The following is a 21,247-nucleotide window of genomic DNA, read 5'->3' on the forward strand; positions in this document are numbered from 1 at the left end:
CAAGAAATGGACCTACTCAACTCTTATGTTGTGATGTAGAGTGACAGTAGGGGATTATCAGCCAGTAAATCAAGTATCATTGGATGACATTGGATGATCTTAATCTGGAATTAGGGGTCTTTGTAGTAACCGAAGTCTGTAAAAAAAGGCATAGAATGTGTTTTAAGAGAACATTTTGAATGTATAGTTCCCCCAACCCTAGGACATTTGGTGTGCTTGTGATTATGTCTACAAATGCCTTATTTTATCGCTTGAGCAAAATTACATTCTGGCATTGTGATGTTGCGGTGGGACTGAAAAATAGTTAACAGACATGTACAAGTTTTATTCTGGAAACATAAAAAAGTTTCATTTAAATAGACTGTGATGAAGCCATTCATTCACAAAAGAAAAATGCATTGGCTGCTATTTATTGCTTTATTTATTGCACATGAATTAGGAGAGCGGGATGTTCACTGCTCTTTGCAAAAAGTCACAGATGAAGCTAGAAGAAATTACATTTTGAATGACACACTATTTATCACCAATCTCAATTATTTTGCCATGAGGTGAAATCTTGTAGTCTTTTTATCTTGCATAATATACAACATACATACATACATACATTTCTGCACCTAGGATCATTGGCTGGATAATGGACTTGATATGCCCAATATGAAAAAATGATTAATCTCAAACACTTCTTGGTAATTACTAGGGGAGTTCGTGACTTTTATACTCTAATTCAAATCTGTGATAGCAACCCCTTTGCCATTTTACTCAATTGAGTGGAAGCCCCCTAAGAAGTTTGAGTTGTAGTTTTTTTAAATAAGGCATATGCTTTGCAATCTCTTAATTTCATTCATCAGTAATCTGCACTCTGTGTGGAGGAAGAAATGCTCTTCACCCTGACATTGTTCTTACATCACCATCACTACAGTACATGGGGCCTCAATGCACTAGGTAACACTCTGCAACCCAGTCAACACACTCATGTGGAGAAATGTACAACAAAACTAAAACACAGGTCAAGGTTAAATGACAAAAGCACCATAGTGATTCTCTTAGAAATTGGCAAATTTGACATAGGACTCTTTCAAAGGCATGTTTTAGAGAAATACCTCAGAGGATTGTCACAAATACAAAAAGTGCATCAATATATTAATTTTCATTAAATGTTCTTATTTACAAAATACAATTAATACTTAGTGCCATCACACAATCAGATTGCATTACCAATATGCACAATCTAAATCCATTCAATAGAATTCCTTCACTTTCAAGTTTCAATGAAGTGTGCATGTGTGGGGAGGGGACACCCATCGGCTCTTTGGCTCAATAAACCACACTATCAACATCTCACTAAGGCAACACCATTACAATTGCATTGTTTGTTCATTTAGCAACAAAAAAAATGTTAGGTCTCAAAACATCATCCTATATTTACCTTTTATGGCACTTAACACATTCTTTGTACAGGCCTATTCTAAGTGAAAATTACATGGATGCATGGAGGAAACAAAGATGGTGCTTGTGTGTGTCTTGTGTAACCTTCTAGTGCCACCTAGTGGGAGTTCCACTGCACATTAAAGCAAGGGAGCATACCTTAACTATACTCCCTCATCTTTTCTGTCATGGAACACATCTATAGATGTGTCATACACTCAATAAAATATTAAATAAATGGAAGTTAGTCAACTTTGCCATTGACAGTGACTAGGTCAGAGAGAATAGTAAGGTGACCTAAGACCTGCCATTTTCATCCTGAGTGGAGGACCGACGTGAGTGTTGCTGAGAGCGCGGTGGGTTTATATACACACAGCTTAATGTATATCGATTGAATTCCAGAGACAATCAATCAGAGCCAGGCACGTGAATGAGGGGCAGGGCTGAACAGACAGCTGCCACAGCTGACCCTTTCTCAATGGATGTGCAGGATGTCACTCTCCTTCAGGCCGAAGCGGGTCTTATACTTGTCAAAGAGGCTCGTGAGGGAATTGATGTACATGGCATGGTACAGATCCACCATATCCCGAGGAGGCTGCTCAATCTTTGGCACTGTGATCGGTTCACCCACTAAGAGAAATAAACATGTAAAAATCTATATCCCCAAAATCAACTTTAAAAAGCATTTAACATATTGGAAATACGTAGTTTGATGAGCTGTAGTGTTAAACATTAATACGGCCTTGATGCAGGGAAGAGTAAATATTGACTGGGTGGATGGTTCTGTTAACACAGAGGAACTAGAGTAGCTCAACTGCTTGAAATTATAATTACAGACCATCCTAAGACTGAATCCCTAACAGAAACTAAGTCAACAAGCACTAAATACCTGTAAGAGATGGGATTGAAAAGGGAGGGTAAACAACTGGAAACCTAAGTTTACCAGTAAACTACCAGAATTTTGGTATCTTTCAAGGATTTTATGTTAATCTATTACAAGACATCTAGAGGCTCTTTTGGGTACTTCCGATTATCACAGGCTTCTGTAATCATCTCTGGCCTTCCATGTGGACTAATTACATGTCAAATATATGAAATAATGAAGTAAGATGATAGAAAAATAGAATGACAAAGCTGTAAAACATTATCCTAAATATAAACCATCAACTAAGAGAACACCATTGTTTTTCATATGAAGATAATATCATGAAATATCCTATATATCTCTTTTACACACTTTTTTACTATGTCAACATGCATTTGTTAATGTTTCGGTGTCAAACTGGTGTCAGTTGTGAATATAGTCAATAGTTGGAAGAGTTTTTGAATTAATTGAAAATAATGTTGATTAAATGCTTTTTTCATGAATGCGGCTATTGAACCATATGGTCTATCTACTAGAAACTCATGGACAATATGGAGACAGATGTAATATATTAATACTATAATATGAATACATTTTTCAAAAGTTATTCAAGTATAAATTACCAAAATTACGATAGATTCCGGTAAATGTGTTAAATTACCGGTGGCTTTGCAACCCTAGTGAGACAGTCAGTAGGGTCTTGGAGAGGGTTTTACTTACCGATGGTGGTGATGGGTTTGTTGTAAGGCACCATTCCCCAGGAGTCAGAGGAGAAGAAGCCACAGCCATGGAACAGACAGGGAGCAAAACCAATAATCTTCTGCAGTCGCTTTTGAGCCAGCCGCCACCAGGTTCTCTCCTCGAAGATCACCTGTTTGTACACATCGTTCTCCCCAAAGGAGTAGACTGGTACCAGGTCAGACCTGACAGAGAGAGGGGGTTTACAATAGTCTCCTGAAGTTACTCATAGGGCATAACAGATATCAGATCACTGAATGATGGGCTACTAAACCATGTGGTTTATGCCAGCTCACCTACACCAGTTTACCCAGACTTTGTTTTCCGTAGCTCAGTTGGTAAAGCATGGCGCTTGCAACACCAGGATAGTGGGTTCGATTCATGACTAAGTTGCTTGGGATAAAGCGTCTGATAAATGGCATACAATACACTGAACAAAAATATAAATGCAACATTTTAAAAGATTTTACTGAATTCAGTTCATATAAGGAAATCAGTCAATGGAAATAAATTCATTAGACCCTAATCTATGGATTTCACATGACTGGGAATAAAGATATGCATCTGTTGGTCACAGATACCTAAAAATCCCAAAAAAGTCAGTATCTGGTGTGACCTCACCATTTATTTGCCTCATGCAGTGTGGCACATCTCCCTTGCATAGAGGAGGGTGAATGGCACGACAATGGGCCTCAAGATCTCGTCACGGTATCTCTGTGCATTCATATTACCATAGATAAAATGCAATTGGATTCATTGTCCATAGCTTATGCCTGCCCATACCATAACCCTAACGCCATGGTGCACTCGGTTCACAACGTTGACATCAACAATCTGCTCGCCCACACGATGCCATACACGTGGTCTGCGGTTGTGGGGCAGTTGAATGTACTGCCATATTCTCTAAAATTATGTTATTGGTGGTTTATGGGGGGGAAATGAACATTCAATTCTCTGGCAACAGCTCTGTTGGACATTCCTGCAGTCAGTATGCCAATTGCACACGCCCTCAAAACTTGAGACATCTGTGGTATCGTGTTGTCTGATAAAACGTAACTTTAAAAAATAATTTAACTAGGCAAGTCAGTTAAGAACATATTATTATTTTACAATGACGGCCTACCCCGGCCAAACTCTCCTCTAACCCGGACGACGCTGGGTCAATTGTGCCCGCCCTATGGGAGTGGATTTTTATTGTCCCCAGCACAAGGTGCACCTGTGTATTGATCATGCTGTTTAATCAGCTTATTGATATGCCACACTTGTCAGGTGGGTGGATTATCTTGGCAGAGGATAAATGCTCACTAACAGGGATGTAAACAAATTTGTCCAACAAATTTGTGAGAAATAAGTTCATTGTGTGTATGGAACATTTCTGGGATCTTTTATTTCAGCTCATGAAACATGGGACCAAAATTTTACATGCGTTTATATATTTTTGTTCAGTGTATATTATATGTTCTGAGTCACAAGCTGATGGAGCCTGTCCTTTGGCCTTGACCCAGTGTCTGTGTACAGTACTGCATGTCAGGAGGAGCTCTGAGCACTTGAGGACCAATTACCACACATGAAAGTATGTTTTATGTGCCAATCAAACCTATTGTTGAGCCAACTCTCTCTATTCCATCAAATTGGTCATAACGACACCAGTGTCTGTGCTGGCCCAGTAAGGTCTCACATCAAAACATGTAGTCTGATCAGTTGATGCGTGTAACTGAGAGGTGTGTATGTGTGGCCGGGAAGTTTGTGCTCTAAACTCACCCTTGCTGGAGGGCCAACCTCACAAAGCCCTTGCGGTTATTCAGGGTGACAGAATTCTTTCCTGGAGCACTGTTCAAAGATTCAGCTGCTCCCCCGACAACAATGACCACTGCATTGCCAGTTCCATTCTGAGAGAGGAGGTAGTCAATGGAGTTACGGTTCACTGGGCAGATACCTGACACATGGAAGAGGATGGGGTTAGGCTCAGTTATCACACATGGGGCCCAAAGACCAAACAAGTCAGTGTGTTTGCAGTGGAGAACACATTTGAAGAGAAATCAATACTGTTTGAGCACAAAAACATTCTTAGTGGATGTTGAGCAAAAGAAACCTTTGAAATGAAGATAAATAAGCTAACAGCGCAGGTTGACTGAAGCAGCTCTTTACAATAGTGACATCAGCAAATACAGTTTGGCAGGCACAGGGGCTGTTTAGTCTACATTGGGCAATAGGACAAAGCTCAGAGTTCTACCAGATTAGAGTCGGTAGATACAGGGCTGGTATCAGCAGTTTACTGAGTACAGAGGGACAAAACTCAAAGAAACAATCTCACCTCCAGACATGAGATAGTCTCTAAAGACTGGCATCCGGAAGTTTCCAGCCAGGGTGGCCAGGGAAGGCTTGATGCCCGGGAACTTCTTAGAGAAGCCGGTGGCCTCTGTTCCGAAGTTACAGAAGGCTCCAAAAGAGAAGATCCCATGGGGGTGGTAGCCAAAGATGTAGTTTCGGCTTGGCAGCAGGTTGTGTGTCTTGATGAGCTGGTTAACAGGATGACAAAGAGACATGGTGGTTACTAACACACTAAGCTAAATATAACTACAGTATAACTACTAACATAACTAATTGCTGTTAAGCAATTTAACAGGTCAGAGAATCTGCACAAAATTAAGCCAATTCAGTTGTGCAGTTATGATAACATTAAGTTATTTTTATTACTTGTCTCAAGAAGTTAAAGGCCATTTACCTGTGCATTGTACTATATGGCTTAGCATATTTCCCTGAAATTGGGACAGCTTATCAGTTTAGCCCTGATATGACATATTTGCGCTCAAGTAATAAAATAATTACAGGCAACAAACAGTGTTCTGTGTCTGGGATGTTAATCTGCACGTTTCCCCTATTGTGAACAGCAGTCCCATTACAGAGCTTCAATATTCTTAAAAGTTGTTTCGAGTATGAGAAGGAGAGCGTAGGCTCCATAACGGTGGGAGACGAATTGTGTCTTCAGTGAAGCGGGTGCCCCAATGCCACGCTTATGGAAGAAATTGAAAGGGCACAGAGGATATACACACAGATCCAAAGAGATGTGTACACAGGACTCTAATCAAACAAGGCCCATTGCATAACCACATTATCAGATTATCTAACACCATCTGTAAGGTTTCCACAGTGATAGCATGGTAGATGTAAAGAGATTACCATTTGGTGATATGAAAACAGGTGGCGTTTACAACATGCGTACAGTAAGTAGAAGAAATGGAAGAAAGGAGACCTTGCTGACCCTCAAGATGTAATAGTCACTGTCCCTGAATGTACTGCTACACTCACGCTGCTCCCAGCCAGGCATGTCTACCAACTGTTCAACTCCATTGCTGCACAAGCTAGACAAGGTAAGCAACCCTTCATCTGAAACAGGATGCTGCCAGGTGAATTACGTAATGCGTATAGATCTCTGTGAATACCTGGCATACAGCACATCCTTGGGTCAGAAAACCACAACCTTAACTCCACAACCAGCAATAAACAATCTTTGGTACCAACTCAAGGAATTACTGTACTGTAAATCAAATCAAAGTTTATGGTTGAGTTATTGCAGGTGCAACAAAATGCTTGTGTTTCTAGAGTGTGCAAAGCTGTCAAGGCAAAGGGTGGCTACTTTGAAGAATCTAAAATATATTTTTATTTGTTTAAAACGTGTTTGGTTACTACATGATTCCATGTGTTCCTTCATAGTTTTGATGTCTTCATTATTATTCTACAATGTAGAAAATAGTAAAATAAAGAAAAACCCTTGAATGAGTAGGTGTCCAAACTTTTGACTGGTACATGAGCCATGACTAGAATACAGTATATACACATGAAGAGAGTATACATTAGTGACAAGTATTCAATGACTATATACATAGGGCAGCAGTCTCTAAAGTGCAAAGTAGAGTACCGGGTGGTAGCCGGCTCGAACAGTGATTAAGGTTCAGGGCAGGGTACTGGGCGTAGGCCGACTAGTGGTGACTGTTTAACAGTCTAATGGCCTACAGATAGAAGCTGTTGCTCAGTCTCTTGGTCTCAGCTTTGATGCAACTGTACTGTCTTCTCCCTGTAGATGGTGGGGGGTGAACAGGCTGTGGGGGCCCGTCGATGTGGATAGGGGCGTGCTCATAATGGCGTGCTCTCTCTGCTGTCTCCTGTAGTCCACAATCAGCTCCTCAGCTTTGTTGATGTTGAGGAAGAAGTTATTTTCCTGGCACCACTCCGACAGGGCTCTCACCTCCTCCCTGTAGGCTGTCTCATCATTGTTGGTAATCAGGCCTACCACTGTTGTGTCATCAGCAAACTTGATGATTGAGTTGGAGACGTGTGGCCACGCAGTCATGGGTGAACAGGGATTACAGGAGGGGGCTGAACACACGTTCCCAAGCAAGAAGTTGTTACGTTTCCAAGCAAGAAAAACGTCACTCAAACGAAACAGGGAACTAACAAAGAGTCACTGACAACAACCAAAACAGGTGGGGTTTTAGGAGGGGTTCTAAAAAGGCACTCATGGGGGTGTCCACTGAAAGTTGCATAGCAACAACAACTGGGACCTAAGACACCCATCATGATCATCCACTAAATGCACCCACTAAGAGGCAAAAAAAAAAAAAAACATACCAAACTGGAAGACAGGAAGTAAACCATAAAGGTGGAGCAAAATGAAAACAGGGAAATCAGACAAAATAATGTTTTTCTAGAAATCAAATCGGGAGCACCAACTAAAGGCGTTGACCCTGCACATCACTAAAGACAACTGGAGCCAGTCACTCTTAAAAAAATAGCACCTGGCCCAGCACAGCTGAAACACCTTCCTACTAACAAGATGGACAAGCCAGCATAGGTGTAACACATTCTGACTAATGAGGTAACACCAATCGGTGCGGAATTGGAATGGAGTCAAACTTGGTTTCCATATGTTTGATTCCATTCCAGCCATTACAATGAGCCCGTCCTCCTATAGCTCCTCCCACCAGCCGCCACTGATTTAATTAGTTTTTCCTAATTAGTTTTTCCCAAAAGAGACGATATGGAATATGTTAAATACCAATAATTATTGTCACCATTGGGGGGTATCATGATTCTCATGAAATCAGTTTTAATAATGGCAATAGCAAATTGAGTTAGAAAACCATGGTGCTTCTGCAACAATCATCATTCTGCCTAGTTTATGGCACAGTGTCTTATTTTAAATACATTTTCCGTCAGAATTTTATACATTTTCACCCCAATTCTTATTACCGAAATGAATCCGGATTTCTCAGGTCATTGTATAAACATTTTATAGAAAAACCTAACTCATTTGAATAAAACAAAATGTTGATGTAGTTATACTAGTTGAAGTTTCCATTAAACTATAATATTTAATACCTAAAAACACAATGTCTGTGGACATTTCTCATTACGTAACACTATTTCGAGTTTAATTATTTAAATGTTTTATTCACCCATGATACATAATCTAGAGGAGTAGTCCTTAGATGAGCACAAGTTCATTTAATGTATTCACTTATATGCCTTCAGAATGAGGATCTTATTCTCAAACATCCCCTTTAAGACACTTGACCTTCTCATTACCGAAATGACTAAAAAGGTAAAATTGGGAAAAACTAATTAAATCAGTGGCGGCTGGTGGGAGGAGCTATAGGAGGACGGGCTCATTGTAATGGCTGGAATGGAATCAAACATATGGAAACCAAGTTTGACTCCATTCCAATTACTCCATTCCAGCCATTACAATGAGCCCGTCCTCCTATAGCTCCTCCCACCAGCCTTGACTGCATTACATGTAAGACGTTACAATATTACTTTGCGTGGAAAGTAACGCGTTTATTACTTTTCATTACTTTCATAAAAAAATCTCAACTGTCGGAGGGAGCGAGTCGCGCACTCTCTACCAAAGATAGGCTACTAATATGTAATCTAACTAATTCAATAATTAATTCAATATTTCAACCGGATCGGAAAGACCTTGGTCACAAGCTCATCTTTTATTTCCTAATGTAAGGCTGATGTATTCATTGATGTATTTATGTCTGAATTTTGGAGCAGGCCTACATTTGCGCAAAAGACTATTCGAGAGTCCACCGGGGCCGTGCCCCTCCACGACACAAGACAACATTTATGTGAAATGTAGGGATGTACAAGAACTGTTGTTTGAATCCCTTAACGAGACAAGAAAATATCGACCTACATTTCTGTAATGTCAACCATCGAAATCAATATTTCCATTTCTCCTCCTTTGGCTTGAGAGCACATGTCCAAATTGATCATCCACAACACAGCAGCCATATGTGCCAGGGCACTGATCATGCAATTGAATGCTGTCTCTATACAATGCGTTATGATAATGTATACTCTATATGAATAGGCATACAAATTAGGATTCGACAAAGCTTTTTGATGCAAATATAACTTTTCTATTGTCTGAAATGATAGCATTATCACATTGGACAGGTTAGTACTGCTCGCTCGCTGGAGGAAGGCAGCCTGTAAAACAATAAAACTGTTGGTAATTTCGTCATACACATTTCTAATGTTTAAAATAAAAATTTAATATTAGGATATTATACCTATCCAAATCACACCATGTGGCGGAGAGTGATACAGCGCCCATCCCTGTTGTGGATGTTTGTGTATTTTAAGTATTGTAAAAAAATAATAAAAGTTCTTTAAAAAATGTTAAATCACAATTTGGATGGGGAGCATAAATCGCATTTCTATAGCTGCATGCATGGATAATTTGGATCGGGGAAATTATTTTCTGAGGGTCTGATAGCTGTCAGAAGTTCCCTGAGAAAGTTAGACGAATTAAAAATATGAATAGAAAATCCCTTTAACCTATACAGTACGTGTCATCCTATGAAATGTACATTATGTTGCACAGCCTAATATAAGCTCAACCTCTGTACAGATGTCCTTTCTTTTCATTCAAAATATTTATCTCCAGCCGCTAGTGCTGATGGCACAGAAATGAATATCTAGAGGGCACACTTTCCACTAGATGGTGAAGCCCTCTATGGGCTTTACTATCACAGAAGCGATCAATGGCAAAGATCAGAGGTGTTCTCCGTAAACGTAAACGTGCTACCCCCAACACTGGTCCAAATACACTAATATTACCTGTAATTACCTTGGAGAAATAACTTTTTCAAAAAATGTCACTTTATGCTTAAGTCCACTTTTGAAAATACATGCACGTAATTACAGTACTTTTGCTAAAATAAGGGGTAATTTAGTCAATTGCATTAAGATCAAGGATTTGTATTATGCAAATCATCTGGGAATAACAATTGACACAGTTTGATGATGTGTTAGGTTACTAAATCTCAGTACAGTTTTTCAATTGCAAAACTCATTACAGAAAAATGCATTATCTTCCAAACCTGGTTATCATTACCGTAATGCACTAATATTTAGGAAATATTAGGAAAAATACAATTTAGACTTGAATAATTTTGACTTAATCTGATCGTGTGCCTTTTGTTCTTAATACAAATATGTGTACATAAAAACATGTATATCCAAGTAATTATGACAAAAAAATAGATTCTGAAAAGGTTTTTTTATAATAAAATTGTAAATATATTTGTTTTCCGTGTTGTTTAACTCAAGCCTTTTCATCAGGTGAGCAATGTCAAAACATATTAGCAATGTATTTGTTTAGTACTTTTTTGGATTTCGAAAGCTGTTGTGGTAATGAGAATTTGTGTGTTGGTAGTTTTGGAAATTGTGGGAAAATGCATAATATCTCATCAATAAACATAACAATAATTATGAAATAGATAAATACAGATTCTAATCCAAGAGGAATTCTGGTGATTTTTTTAAATTTTGTACCCCTTTTTTTTGTCAAGTGCCAGTTTCGTGAGAATCCCATTTTATTTCCACTTGAACAAACTAATAGTCAAATCACCTGCATTTCTCATTGCTTAACCTTAACTTCTTCCACTGTGATTTCTGTCAAGGCTGATGTCCTATAAAGCAGCGTATGCCCATCCTCTCTCTCCTCAGTGTGTGTCTCCCAACAATCTCCAAGTGCGGAGGAGCGAAATAATACAAATGAAAAACAAACTAATCAAAGAGCTTTCTCCTATCATGTGGGGCAAAGTCTATCCTTCCAACCAAAGTAAACTCCTTTAAAGCATTATCACAAGGGACAAGGAACAGCATGGAACCTCCAGCTGATACTGGATACAGTCACAGATAACACCATCTTCATGCCTGTGCTAATAGGATACTGTTACTGGGATACACCATAATCAATAACAATATTGATGATCTTTAACTTTGTATCTGACCAGAAAAAGCTAATTGTATCATCTGTACAGGCAGTGCTGCTGAATACAACAAATACAGTGGGGCAAAAAAGTATTTAGTCAGCCACCAATTGTGCAAGTTCTCCCACTTAAAAAGATGAAAGAGGCCTGTAATTTCATCATAGGTACACTTCAACTATGACAGACAAAATGAGAAAAAAAAATCCAGAAAATCACATTGTAGGATTTTTAATGAATTTATTTGCAAATTATGGTGGAAAATAAGTATTTGGTCAATAACAAAAGTTGCTGGGCAACACAGACTTTCAACTCCCTCCAAAGATTTTCTATGGGGTTGAGATCTGGAGACTGGCTAGGCCACTCCAGGACCTTGAAATGCTTCTTACGAAGCCACTCCTTCGTTGCCCGGGCGGTGTGTTTGGGATCATTGTCATGCTGAAAGACCAAGCCACATTTCATCTTCAATGCCCTTGCTGATGGAAGGAGGTTTTCACTCAAAATCTCACGATACATGGCCCCATTCATTCTGTCCTTTACACGGATCAGTCGTCCTGGTCCCTTTGCAGAAAAACAGCCCCAAAGCATGATGTTTCCACCCCCATGCTTCACAGTAGGTATGGTGTTCTTTGGATGCAACTCAGCATTCTTTGTCCTCCAAACACGACGAGTTGAGTTTACCAAAAAGTTCTATTTTGGTTTCATCTGACCATATGACATTCTCCCAATCTTCTTCTGGATCATCCAAATGCTCTCTAGCAAACTTCAGACGGGCCTGGACATGTACTGGCTTAAGCAGGGGGACACGTCTGGCACTGCAGGATTTGAGTCCCTGGCGGCGTAGTGTGTTACTGATGGTAGGCTTTGTTACTTTGGTCCCAGCTCTCTGCAGGTCATTCACTAGGTCCCCCCGTGTGGTTCTGGGATTTTTGCTCACCGTTCTTGTGATCATTTTGACCTCACGGGGTGAGATCTTGCGTGGAGCCCTAGATCGAGGGAGATTATCAGTGGTCTTGTATGTCTTCCATTTCCTAATAATTGCTCCCACAGTTGATTTCTTCAAACCAAGATGCTTACCTATTGCAGATTCAGTCTTCCCAGCCTGGTGCAGGTCTACAATTTTGTTTCTGGTGTCCTTTGACAGCTCTTTGGTCTTGGCCATAGTGGAGTTTGGAGTGTGACTGTTTGAGGTTGTGGACAGGTGTCTTTTATACTGATAACAAGTTCAAACAGGTGCCATTAATACAGGTAACGAGTGGAGGACAGAGGAGCCTCTTAAAGAAGTTACAGGTCTGTGAGAGCCAGAAATCTTGCTTGTTTGTAGGTGACCAAATACTTATTTTCCACCATAATTTGCAAATAAATTCATTAAAAATCCTACAATGTGATTTTCTGGATTTTTGTTTCTCATTTTGTCTGTCATAGCTGAAGTGTACCTATGATGAACATTACAGGCCTCTCTCATCTTTTTAAGTGGGAGAACTTGCACAATTGGTGGCTGACTAAATACTTTTTTGCCCCACTGTACATGTATTCTATCACACATTTCCAGGTTGATAGCAATCTTAATTTTCTGGCTTCACACCCCAACACACATTGCACGCACACACGCAGACGCAGAGAGACCCTTTAAATGTTAAGCCTATTCCTTTCCACTCACCCTGATGGGGAAGTAGTCTCTGAAATAAGTCCACATGGTCCAGTTCCTCACCCAAGACGACCTCCTGCCACCTGATAAGGCAGAGGTAAAGATCTCCAGTCAGACTATAACCCACATCCTGAATAATGTAACACACATACTGAATCATTTACATCAGCAGTACCTGGGTGACAATTACCCAATTTCCCAGCACAGCTCCCTATGGTCACAGACACAAAACACTGCGTCTGAAATGACACCCATTTCCCATTTAGGGCACTACATTTAATTACAATAGGGCAGCGATAGCCTTGAGGTTAAGCCAGTAACCAAAATGTTGCAAGTTCAAATCCCAGGGCTGCGGTACTTGCCTTGTTTGGGGGTGTTCCAGTCAAAGATGAGCCAGGCAGTGTACATGGCAGCGATCACCCAGAGGTCTGTGCAGAACATGTAGATTAAGAGCACAGTGCCAGCGGCACCTACGGGGTAGGAAATGATAGGGGAGAGAGCAGAGGAACAGGCATTCAGCACCTGTACTGTACCACACTTCATTAAAGGTCCAATGCAACTGTTTTTATCTCAATATCAAATCATTTCTGAGTAACATTTAAGTACCTTACTAGCTAGTTTTCCATCCAATTGGCAAAAGATAGTCGTGAATATTCTAAAATCTGCAAAAAGAAAATATGCGCATTTTCCTACCACCGGTGTTCCAAACTGACTTGTTGCAGATACAATTCAGTGGGTGATGACGTAGTGCACACAAAATTTACTTTTTCATGTACCAAATACAAATGTGATATTCAATGTGTTTCCATCGCATTTTCTACTCTATGGATAAGTTAGGTAGTTAATTAGGCCTAGAAAGGTCTTGGTACATGTTCTCTAGCCAACAGCTCACAGATAAAGTGCGGGAAGGCTCTGCGGGTAGGTTAGTCTACATGATGAGATTATTATGGATAAGTGCGAGAATATTTGTATTTGTCAAATGTCAGTCAAGCATCGACCATCATGTCACCAGAATAAGAATATTTATTGGAAAGGAGCATCAAGCTCATACCATGCACTTTCACCACCCTGTGAAGTTCATCATAACTTATTTCATCTGTAGCCGGATATGGCTAGAAGGGATGCAGCTTTTGTCAAATTAACATCAGATTTTATTTTTGTAGCAGGTTAGGATAACTTACGCACCTGGTTAGGATAATTAACGTAGCAGGTTAGAAGAATTTGGTTAAGGTTAGGAAAAGGGCTACGATTGGCTAAAATGCACAAAACAAATCTAGTTTCAACGTTAATTTGACAAAAGCTGGAATACTTCTAGCTTTGACCTCTGTAGCCTAATAAACTAAATGGTTTCCCGAGTCATGGTGGGAGGACCCCACACCATGTCATCATGTGACTCCAAGATTACTTCGATATGATGGTTATTCCAAATAAAATAAAATTTGATTTGTCACATGCGCTGAATACAACAGTTGTAGACCTTACAGTGAAATGCTTACTTACAAGCCCTTAACCAACAATGCACTTTTAAGAAAAATAAGTATTAAGTCAAAAATAGAAAAGTAAATAATTAAAGAGCAGCAGTAAAATAACATTAGCGAGGCTATATACAGGGGGTACTGGTACATTTTCAATGTGGAGGGGCACCGGTTAGTCGAGGTAATTGAGTTAATGTGTACATGTAGGTAGAGTTATTACGATGCATAGATAATAAACAGAGTAGCAACAGTGTAAAAAGGGGAGGGGGGGGGGGGGGTAATGCAAATAGTCTGGGTAGCCATTTGATTAGATGTTCAGGAGTCTTATGGCTTTGGGGGTAGAAGCTGTTAATAAGAAGCATTTTGGACCTAGACTTGGCGCTCTGGTACCGCTTGCCGTGCGGTAGCACAGAGAACAGTCTATGACTAGAGTGGCTGGAGTCTTTGACCATTTTTAGGGCCTTCCTCTGACACCACCTGGTATAGAGGTCCTGGATGGCAGGAAGCTTGGCCCCAGTGATGTACTGGGCCGTACGCACTACCTTCTGTAGTGTCTTGCGGTCGGAAGCCGAGCAGTTGCCATACCAGGCAGTGATGCAACCAGTCAGGATGCTCTTGATGGTCCAGCTGTAGAACCTTTTGAGAATCTGAGGACCCATGCCAAATCTTTTCAGTCTCCTGAGGGGGAATAGGCTTGGTCGTGCCCTCTTCACGACTGTCTTAGTGTGTTTGGACCATGATAGTTTGTTGGTGATGTGGACACCAAGGAACTTGAAGCTCTCAACCTGTTCCACTGCAGCCCCGTCGATGAGAATGGGGGCGTGCTCGTTCCTCCTTTTCCTGTAGTCCACAATCATCTTGGGGCGGCAGGTAGCCTAGTGGTTAGAACGTTGGGCAAGTAACCAAAAGGTTGCTGGATCGAATCCCTGGGTTGACAAGGTAAAAATCTGTCGTTCTGCCTCTTCCCTGGTCGGCCGTCATTGTAAATAAAAATGTGTCCTTAACTGACTTGCCTAGTTGAACAAATAAAAAAAAACTCCTTTGTCTTGATCACGTTGAGGGAAAGGTTGTTATCCAGGGCACCACACAGGCAGGTCTCTGAACTCCTCCCTATAGGCTGTCTCATCGTTGTCGGTGATCAGGCATACCACTTTATTATATCAATATTTGCGCATAAAGGTGTTTCCATCATCATTTCTTGCAGAATTCATTTTACTGACACAAAAAGATCCCACCTTGTCTAGCATATTTTGTTTTGTCAACATTTGGAAAGTTTACTGACAAAGTTGCGGTTTCCACGAGGCCCGACATTACATTTAAGTGCCTTCAGAAAGTATTCATACCCCTTAACTTTTTCCACATTTTGTTGTGTTACAGCCTGAATTTGAAATGGATTACATTTAGATTTTTTGTCAGTGGCTTACACACAATACCCCATATTGTCAAAGTGGAATTATGTTTTTAGAAATTAATTACAAATGAAATGCTGAAATGTCTTCAGTCATGGCAGTTATGACAAGCCTAAATAAATTCAGAAGTAAAAATATGCTTAACAAGTCACATAATAAGTTGCATGGTCACACTCTGTGTGCAATTATAGTGTTTACAATTATTTTTTTAGGACTACCTCATCTCTTTACCCCACACATACAATTATCTGTAAGGTCCCTCAGTCGAGCAATGAATTTCAAACACAGATTCAAAAACAAAGACCAGTTTTCCAATGTCTCGCAAAGAAGGGAGGTAGATTGGTAGAAATAAAAAAGCAGACATTGAATATCCCTTTGAGCAAGTTATTAATTACACTTTAGATGGTGTATCAATACACAGTCACTACAAAGATACAGGCGTCCTTCCTAACTCAGTTGCCGGAGAGGAAGGAAACCGCTCAGGGATTTCACCATGAGGCCAATGGTGACTTTAAAACAGTGACAGACTTTAATGGCTGTGATAGGAGAAAACTGAGGATGGATTAACAATATTTTAGTTACTCCACAATACTAACCTAATTGACAGAGTGGAAAGAAGGAAGCCTGTATAGAATAAAAATATTCCAAAACATGCATCCTGTTTGCAACAAGGTAATACTGCAAAAAATGTGGCAAAGCAATTACCTTTTTGTCCTGAACACAAAGTGTTATTTGGGGCAAATCCATTGCAACACATTACTGAGTACCACTCTCCATATTTTCAATCATAGTGGTGGCTGCATCATGTTATGGATATGCTTGTAATCGTTAAGGACTGGGGAGTTTTTCAAGACAAAACATAAATGAAATGGAGCTAAGCACAGGCAAAATCCTAGAGTAAAACCTGGTTCAGTCTGCTTTCCACCAGACACTGGAAGATGAATTCACCTTTCAGCAGTACAATAACCTAAAACACAAGGCCAAATCTACACGAGTTGCTTACCAAGAAGACATTGAAGGTTCCTGAGAGACCGAGTTAGTTTTAACTTAAATCTACTTGAAAATCCATGGCAAGAATCTTATTTGACAGAGCTTGAAGAATTTTGAAAAAAATAATAGACAAATGTTGCACAATCAAGGTGTGAAAAGCTCTTAAGTCGTGTTCACATTGGCAGTTTGAAGTGACTCAAATCCTATTTATTTGCATAATTTATATTTATTTGTTATTATTCCTGTATTCTGAACAGCCAAAAAGCACATGGAATCGGATATTTCAAGCTACATTTCAAACCACCTTCGTAGGTGGTTTGAAGTCAGATACAAATCTGATTCTTGACCATGTGACTTGTCTGAACGCTCAAATCTGATTTATTTGCCCTCAAGTGGTTTTTAGACTGTTATTTGGCATATCTTGTTGCTTGCTAATTACCGTTGACAGTTTGACAAGAACATGTGGTAGCTAACTAGCTTGTTAATTGTTTACAAACAAATTAGTGAACGTGCTAGAAAGCTAGACAGCTACCTAGCTAGGACTCGTTTTGAAAGTTGGATTTTATCCTTTGAGGCTTTAAAAGTGTTCTTACCCTATGATTTTGAACAATCAAAGCAACTGGGAAACATCCATGGCAGGCTTGCTACATAACTTCTGAGTGATAGGAAGCATGAGCACAACCACCAATCTGTAACGCTCGTCTTCTTCCTAGTAGTAGGAAGGATCGGAGGACCAATGCGCAGCATGGTAAGTGTCCATATTTTAATAAAGAAAATAGAACACTGAAACAAAAACAACAAAGTGAACGAGCGAAAACGTAACAGTCCCGTATAGTAAACACAGGAACACAGGAACAATCACCCACAACCCACGAAGACAAAACAGGCTACCTAAATATGGCTCCCAATCAGAGACAACGACTAACACCTGCCTCTGATTGAGAACCATATCAGGCCAACCACATAGAAACAGACAAACTAGACATACAACATAGAATGCCCACTCATATCACACCCTGACCAAACAAAACATAGAAACATACAACGCTAACTATGGTCAGGGCGTGACACTATCAGCCTGCACCCCTGCAAACACACCCGTCATTACTATGACAACTAGCATAGCTGTGTCAGCAAATGACTGCTGTCTGAACACACACAAATACATCTGATTTGGTCACATGTAACTTGCTGTTTGGACAGTTGGTAGTCCAAAACGGATTTGAAAAACAAAACTGATTTGAGCATTAAGGCCTGCAGTGTGAACAAGGCTTTAGAGACTCTCAGCTGTAATCGCTGCCAAAGGTGCTTCTACAAAGTATTGACACAGGGGTATGAATACTTACTGTATGTAAATTAGATATTTCTGTATTACATTTTCAATGAATTTGCCAAAATTTCAAAAACATGTTTTCACTTTATCCTTATGGGGTATTGTGTGTAGATGGGTGAGCATTTTTATATTTAATACATTTTGAATTCAGGCTGTAACACAACAAACTGTGGAATAAATCAAAGGGCATGCCTACATTATGAAGGCACTGTATATGGCCCACCAGTGAAAAAGCTATTCTCAAATAACATTTCTAGTAGTAAAAAAGCGTGAGGAGGACACAGCTTACGGGCTTGATCTCCTTGTAAGGTCACAGGTCACTATATCCTTCAGCCACTACTAGTTAGAGCCACACAGAGAGACAATCGCACACTCACCCATGGCGAGGAAGCTGATGACCCACTGCAGAACTGAGATGACCTGAAGGTGTTTCTCCATCTTGGATCGGAGTGCAGGCCAAGGAGCGGAGGGTAGGTCCTGCAGGGCGGAGAGGATGCTGCAGCCGGTGCCTAAAGGAGATTGACAGGGTCATAAATGAGTCATACTGTACAGTACATAAGAACCACATCAATGGATTAAGTCACAGACAGTCACGAGGGAGTCAGCAAGAAGACTAAAGAGATAAAATAATGAAACTGTCATCAACCTTTTCCCAGGCTTTCAGTCTGTCAACCACAGAAACACACATGAACAAGGGAAATTAGATTATAGACGTGAGACACTGAACAAAGGCTCATGCCTTACAAAGCTCTGTGTTGAAACAGACCACAAGCAATAAACACCACATGTCACGTCAAATTCCCCCCGCCACTGCAGTCGCTATAGAGATAGAGCAGAGACACAGTCCAGACAGCTACATGTAGAAGTGACCGTGACAGACCAGTCCACAGCATAAGAGAGAGCCACTGAGGGGACTGTGCTAAATCTACCCAAGCTCATGGTGCCTGATCAACAGATCCTCCCCATGCTACAGGACAACACAGCCACATAATCCCATTTGGAAGACTAAATAACACTGTCATGCTGTAAAACAAACATTGGCCATTCTGCACTCTGGCCCACACTCTCACATTAAGTCAATGATGCTTTCAGTCAGGGCTACTGGGTAGGATCAGCCTCAGAGGGTCAGGGACATGATGTGAACTAGTAGTACTACACAGTGAATAAATCACTGACCTCACATCTGCCCACTATCGGGCAGCAGAAGGGCACAACGTTGTGGAACGTTGCAAATAGAAATAGATTATGTTGAACATTCTTGCCTCTCTGGCATGTAGAATAAGGGATCTTGTCAGGTCTATTCATGATATTTCTATCTTCAACGTTCATGTTTTCCTACTGAACTGGCCCTGGTGTACTATTTTCACTTCTCTGCCTTCACAGATCAGACCCGTAAACACACAAAAATATACAAGCAACATGTATGAAAACCATTGTGCCCAGATACACTCTTCATCACACACTCACGCATACAGTACACACACTTATCTGTTGACTATCTGTGTATTTCAGAACAAATGGCTCACATGACAATGAAGTGTGGTAATTTCTAGACAAGAGCCTATCGTTACTTAATCCCTTAATCCCAAAAGGTTTCCCTACACACAGTGTATCAACAGAAAGCACATAGATGCAGCCTACATGACCATTTGATCACACAGAGTTGTCTAACAAACAAGGGGGTCAGTCACTATTTACAAAATGGAAGTTATGAAATACGAAATATGAAAACTATTGCTAACACGAAACTATAGCATCCACAACAAAGTTCTGATTATGTTTGGGCTGCCATAGTCCTCCGTCATTTCAGAACGTATTGCAAGCTGCTTCTACAAAACGGATTAAACGTCAACACAATAGGATTTGGAGTATCATGAAGGGGATGCATTTCTAAAAGACGCTCGGGGGATATGATGTTTGAAGTCTGCATGCAAACAGTGCATTTTCCATTAGGGCGCAACTCTTACCTTTTAGGACACCGGGGTAGGCAGCAAGTATTGTCTTCATAACTGTGGCTCCGGGAATTAACAGATTACAATACTTGGAAATATTTACTACAATAAAGTTGATCAACTCTACAGTTCCTCTATCATGACTGCATTAAATTGAATAACTGAGCGGCATTTAACCCGTATGGGAGGAGCCCGTTCAAAGTCAGTACGTGAGAGAGGGTGGGAGGTGTATTGGGTCCAAACCGATGCGCTCCTGTAGAAGAACCGAAGAGGATGCAAATTGCGCTAAATTATTTTTCTCACGTCAGCCTGCGGGGGTCTGAAAGCACTCTCAACCACTTATTTATCAAGTACTGCAGTGACGTGATGTCGGCGTCGATCAACGGTCGTGTTTTGACCATTTCTATCTTATCTGACAGCCTGCACTGCTATGCAATTCTTATGGATTTCTAACTTTTAACGCCATGAAGCTGAACAGGTCAAAGTCAAACATGCGTAACAGGTCACTATGGTATAGCCCAGGCATAGTTGTTTACTACAGCAGGGCTTTGGAAGGTTGGCCACGTGAGACTAGTTGCTTACCTGTAAAGGTAGAATAATTGACATGAGCAGAGGTGTCAAACAATTGGCCTGGGGAAACAAGAGGCCTGATGGCAACTGTTTCCAATCACTTGAAAATATTTGTTAGGCAAGTTATGATTCATACATATAGGCCTAATCTGCATAGCCGTGGGAAGTTGGAGTACTGCAGCAAACCCCTGAAAAATCAAAATCAAATATATATATATATATTTTTTAAAGTCACAAAAGTAGTGCACTGGGTCTTTACTAGAATTAGCTGACTGATATAGATGTCTGTAGCATGGGCAAAAACATTTTTTCAGCATCTCTACTATAGCAAAAAAGGTAGTTGTATAATTAAGAACAGTATCTTGCAGCATACAATAGTTTTAATAGTAAGAGTTGTTGCCCTGTCCCTTTCTGTGTCAAGCAATTATTTTTATATTCCACAAGTAATATCAGATTAACTGCTATTTTGACAAATGCTGGTAAACACTCAAATATATTTCGTTAAAAACATTTCACAAAAGTTGTGCACTCGGCCTTTACTGGGTCCTGTATTTGTG

At 40.3% G+C, this 21,247-nt stretch overlaps 1 protein-coding gene across 4 annotated transcripts; it reads right to left on the bottom strand.

Moving 5' to 3' along the window:
- Positions 1–403: 403 nt before the first annotated feature.
- On the bottom strand, positions 404–20,580 carry LOC139537430 (diacylglycerol O-acyltransferase 2-like). Of its 4 annotated transcripts, none has more exons than XM_071338694.1 (9): positions 20,136–20,420; positions 18,546–18,677; positions 13,324–13,431; positions 13,137–13,172; positions 12,974–13,044; positions 5,343–5,547; positions 4,790–4,964; positions 3,011–3,213; positions 404–2,055 (listed from the first exon to the last, which is right to left on the bottom strand). In XM_071338694.1, exons 1-9 carry the CDS (start codon positions 20,173–20,175, stop codon positions 1,901–1,903), a joined length of 1,125 nt encoding a protein of 374 aa, XP_071194795.1. In that variant the 5' UTR covers positions 20,176–20,420; the 3' UTR covers positions 404–1,900. The 4 variants fall into 4 exon arrangements, with proteins under 4 accessions (XP_071194795.1, XP_071194799.1, XP_071194797.1 ...); XM_071338698.1 differs by lacking the exon at positions 20,136–20,420 and adding an exon at positions 18,935–19,143; XM_071338696.1 differs by lacking the exon at positions 20,136–20,420 and adding an exon at positions 18,815–19,143.
- Positions 20,581–21,247: the final 667 nt, after the last annotated feature.

The sequence above is a fragment of the Salvelinus alpinus genome, chromosome 13, assembly GCF_045679555.1.
Source record: "Salvelinus alpinus chromosome 13, SLU_Salpinus.1, whole genome shotgun sequence".
Taxonomy (NCBI): Eukaryota; Metazoa; Chordata; class Actinopteri; order Salmoniformes; family Salmonidae; genus Salvelinus; species Salvelinus alpinus.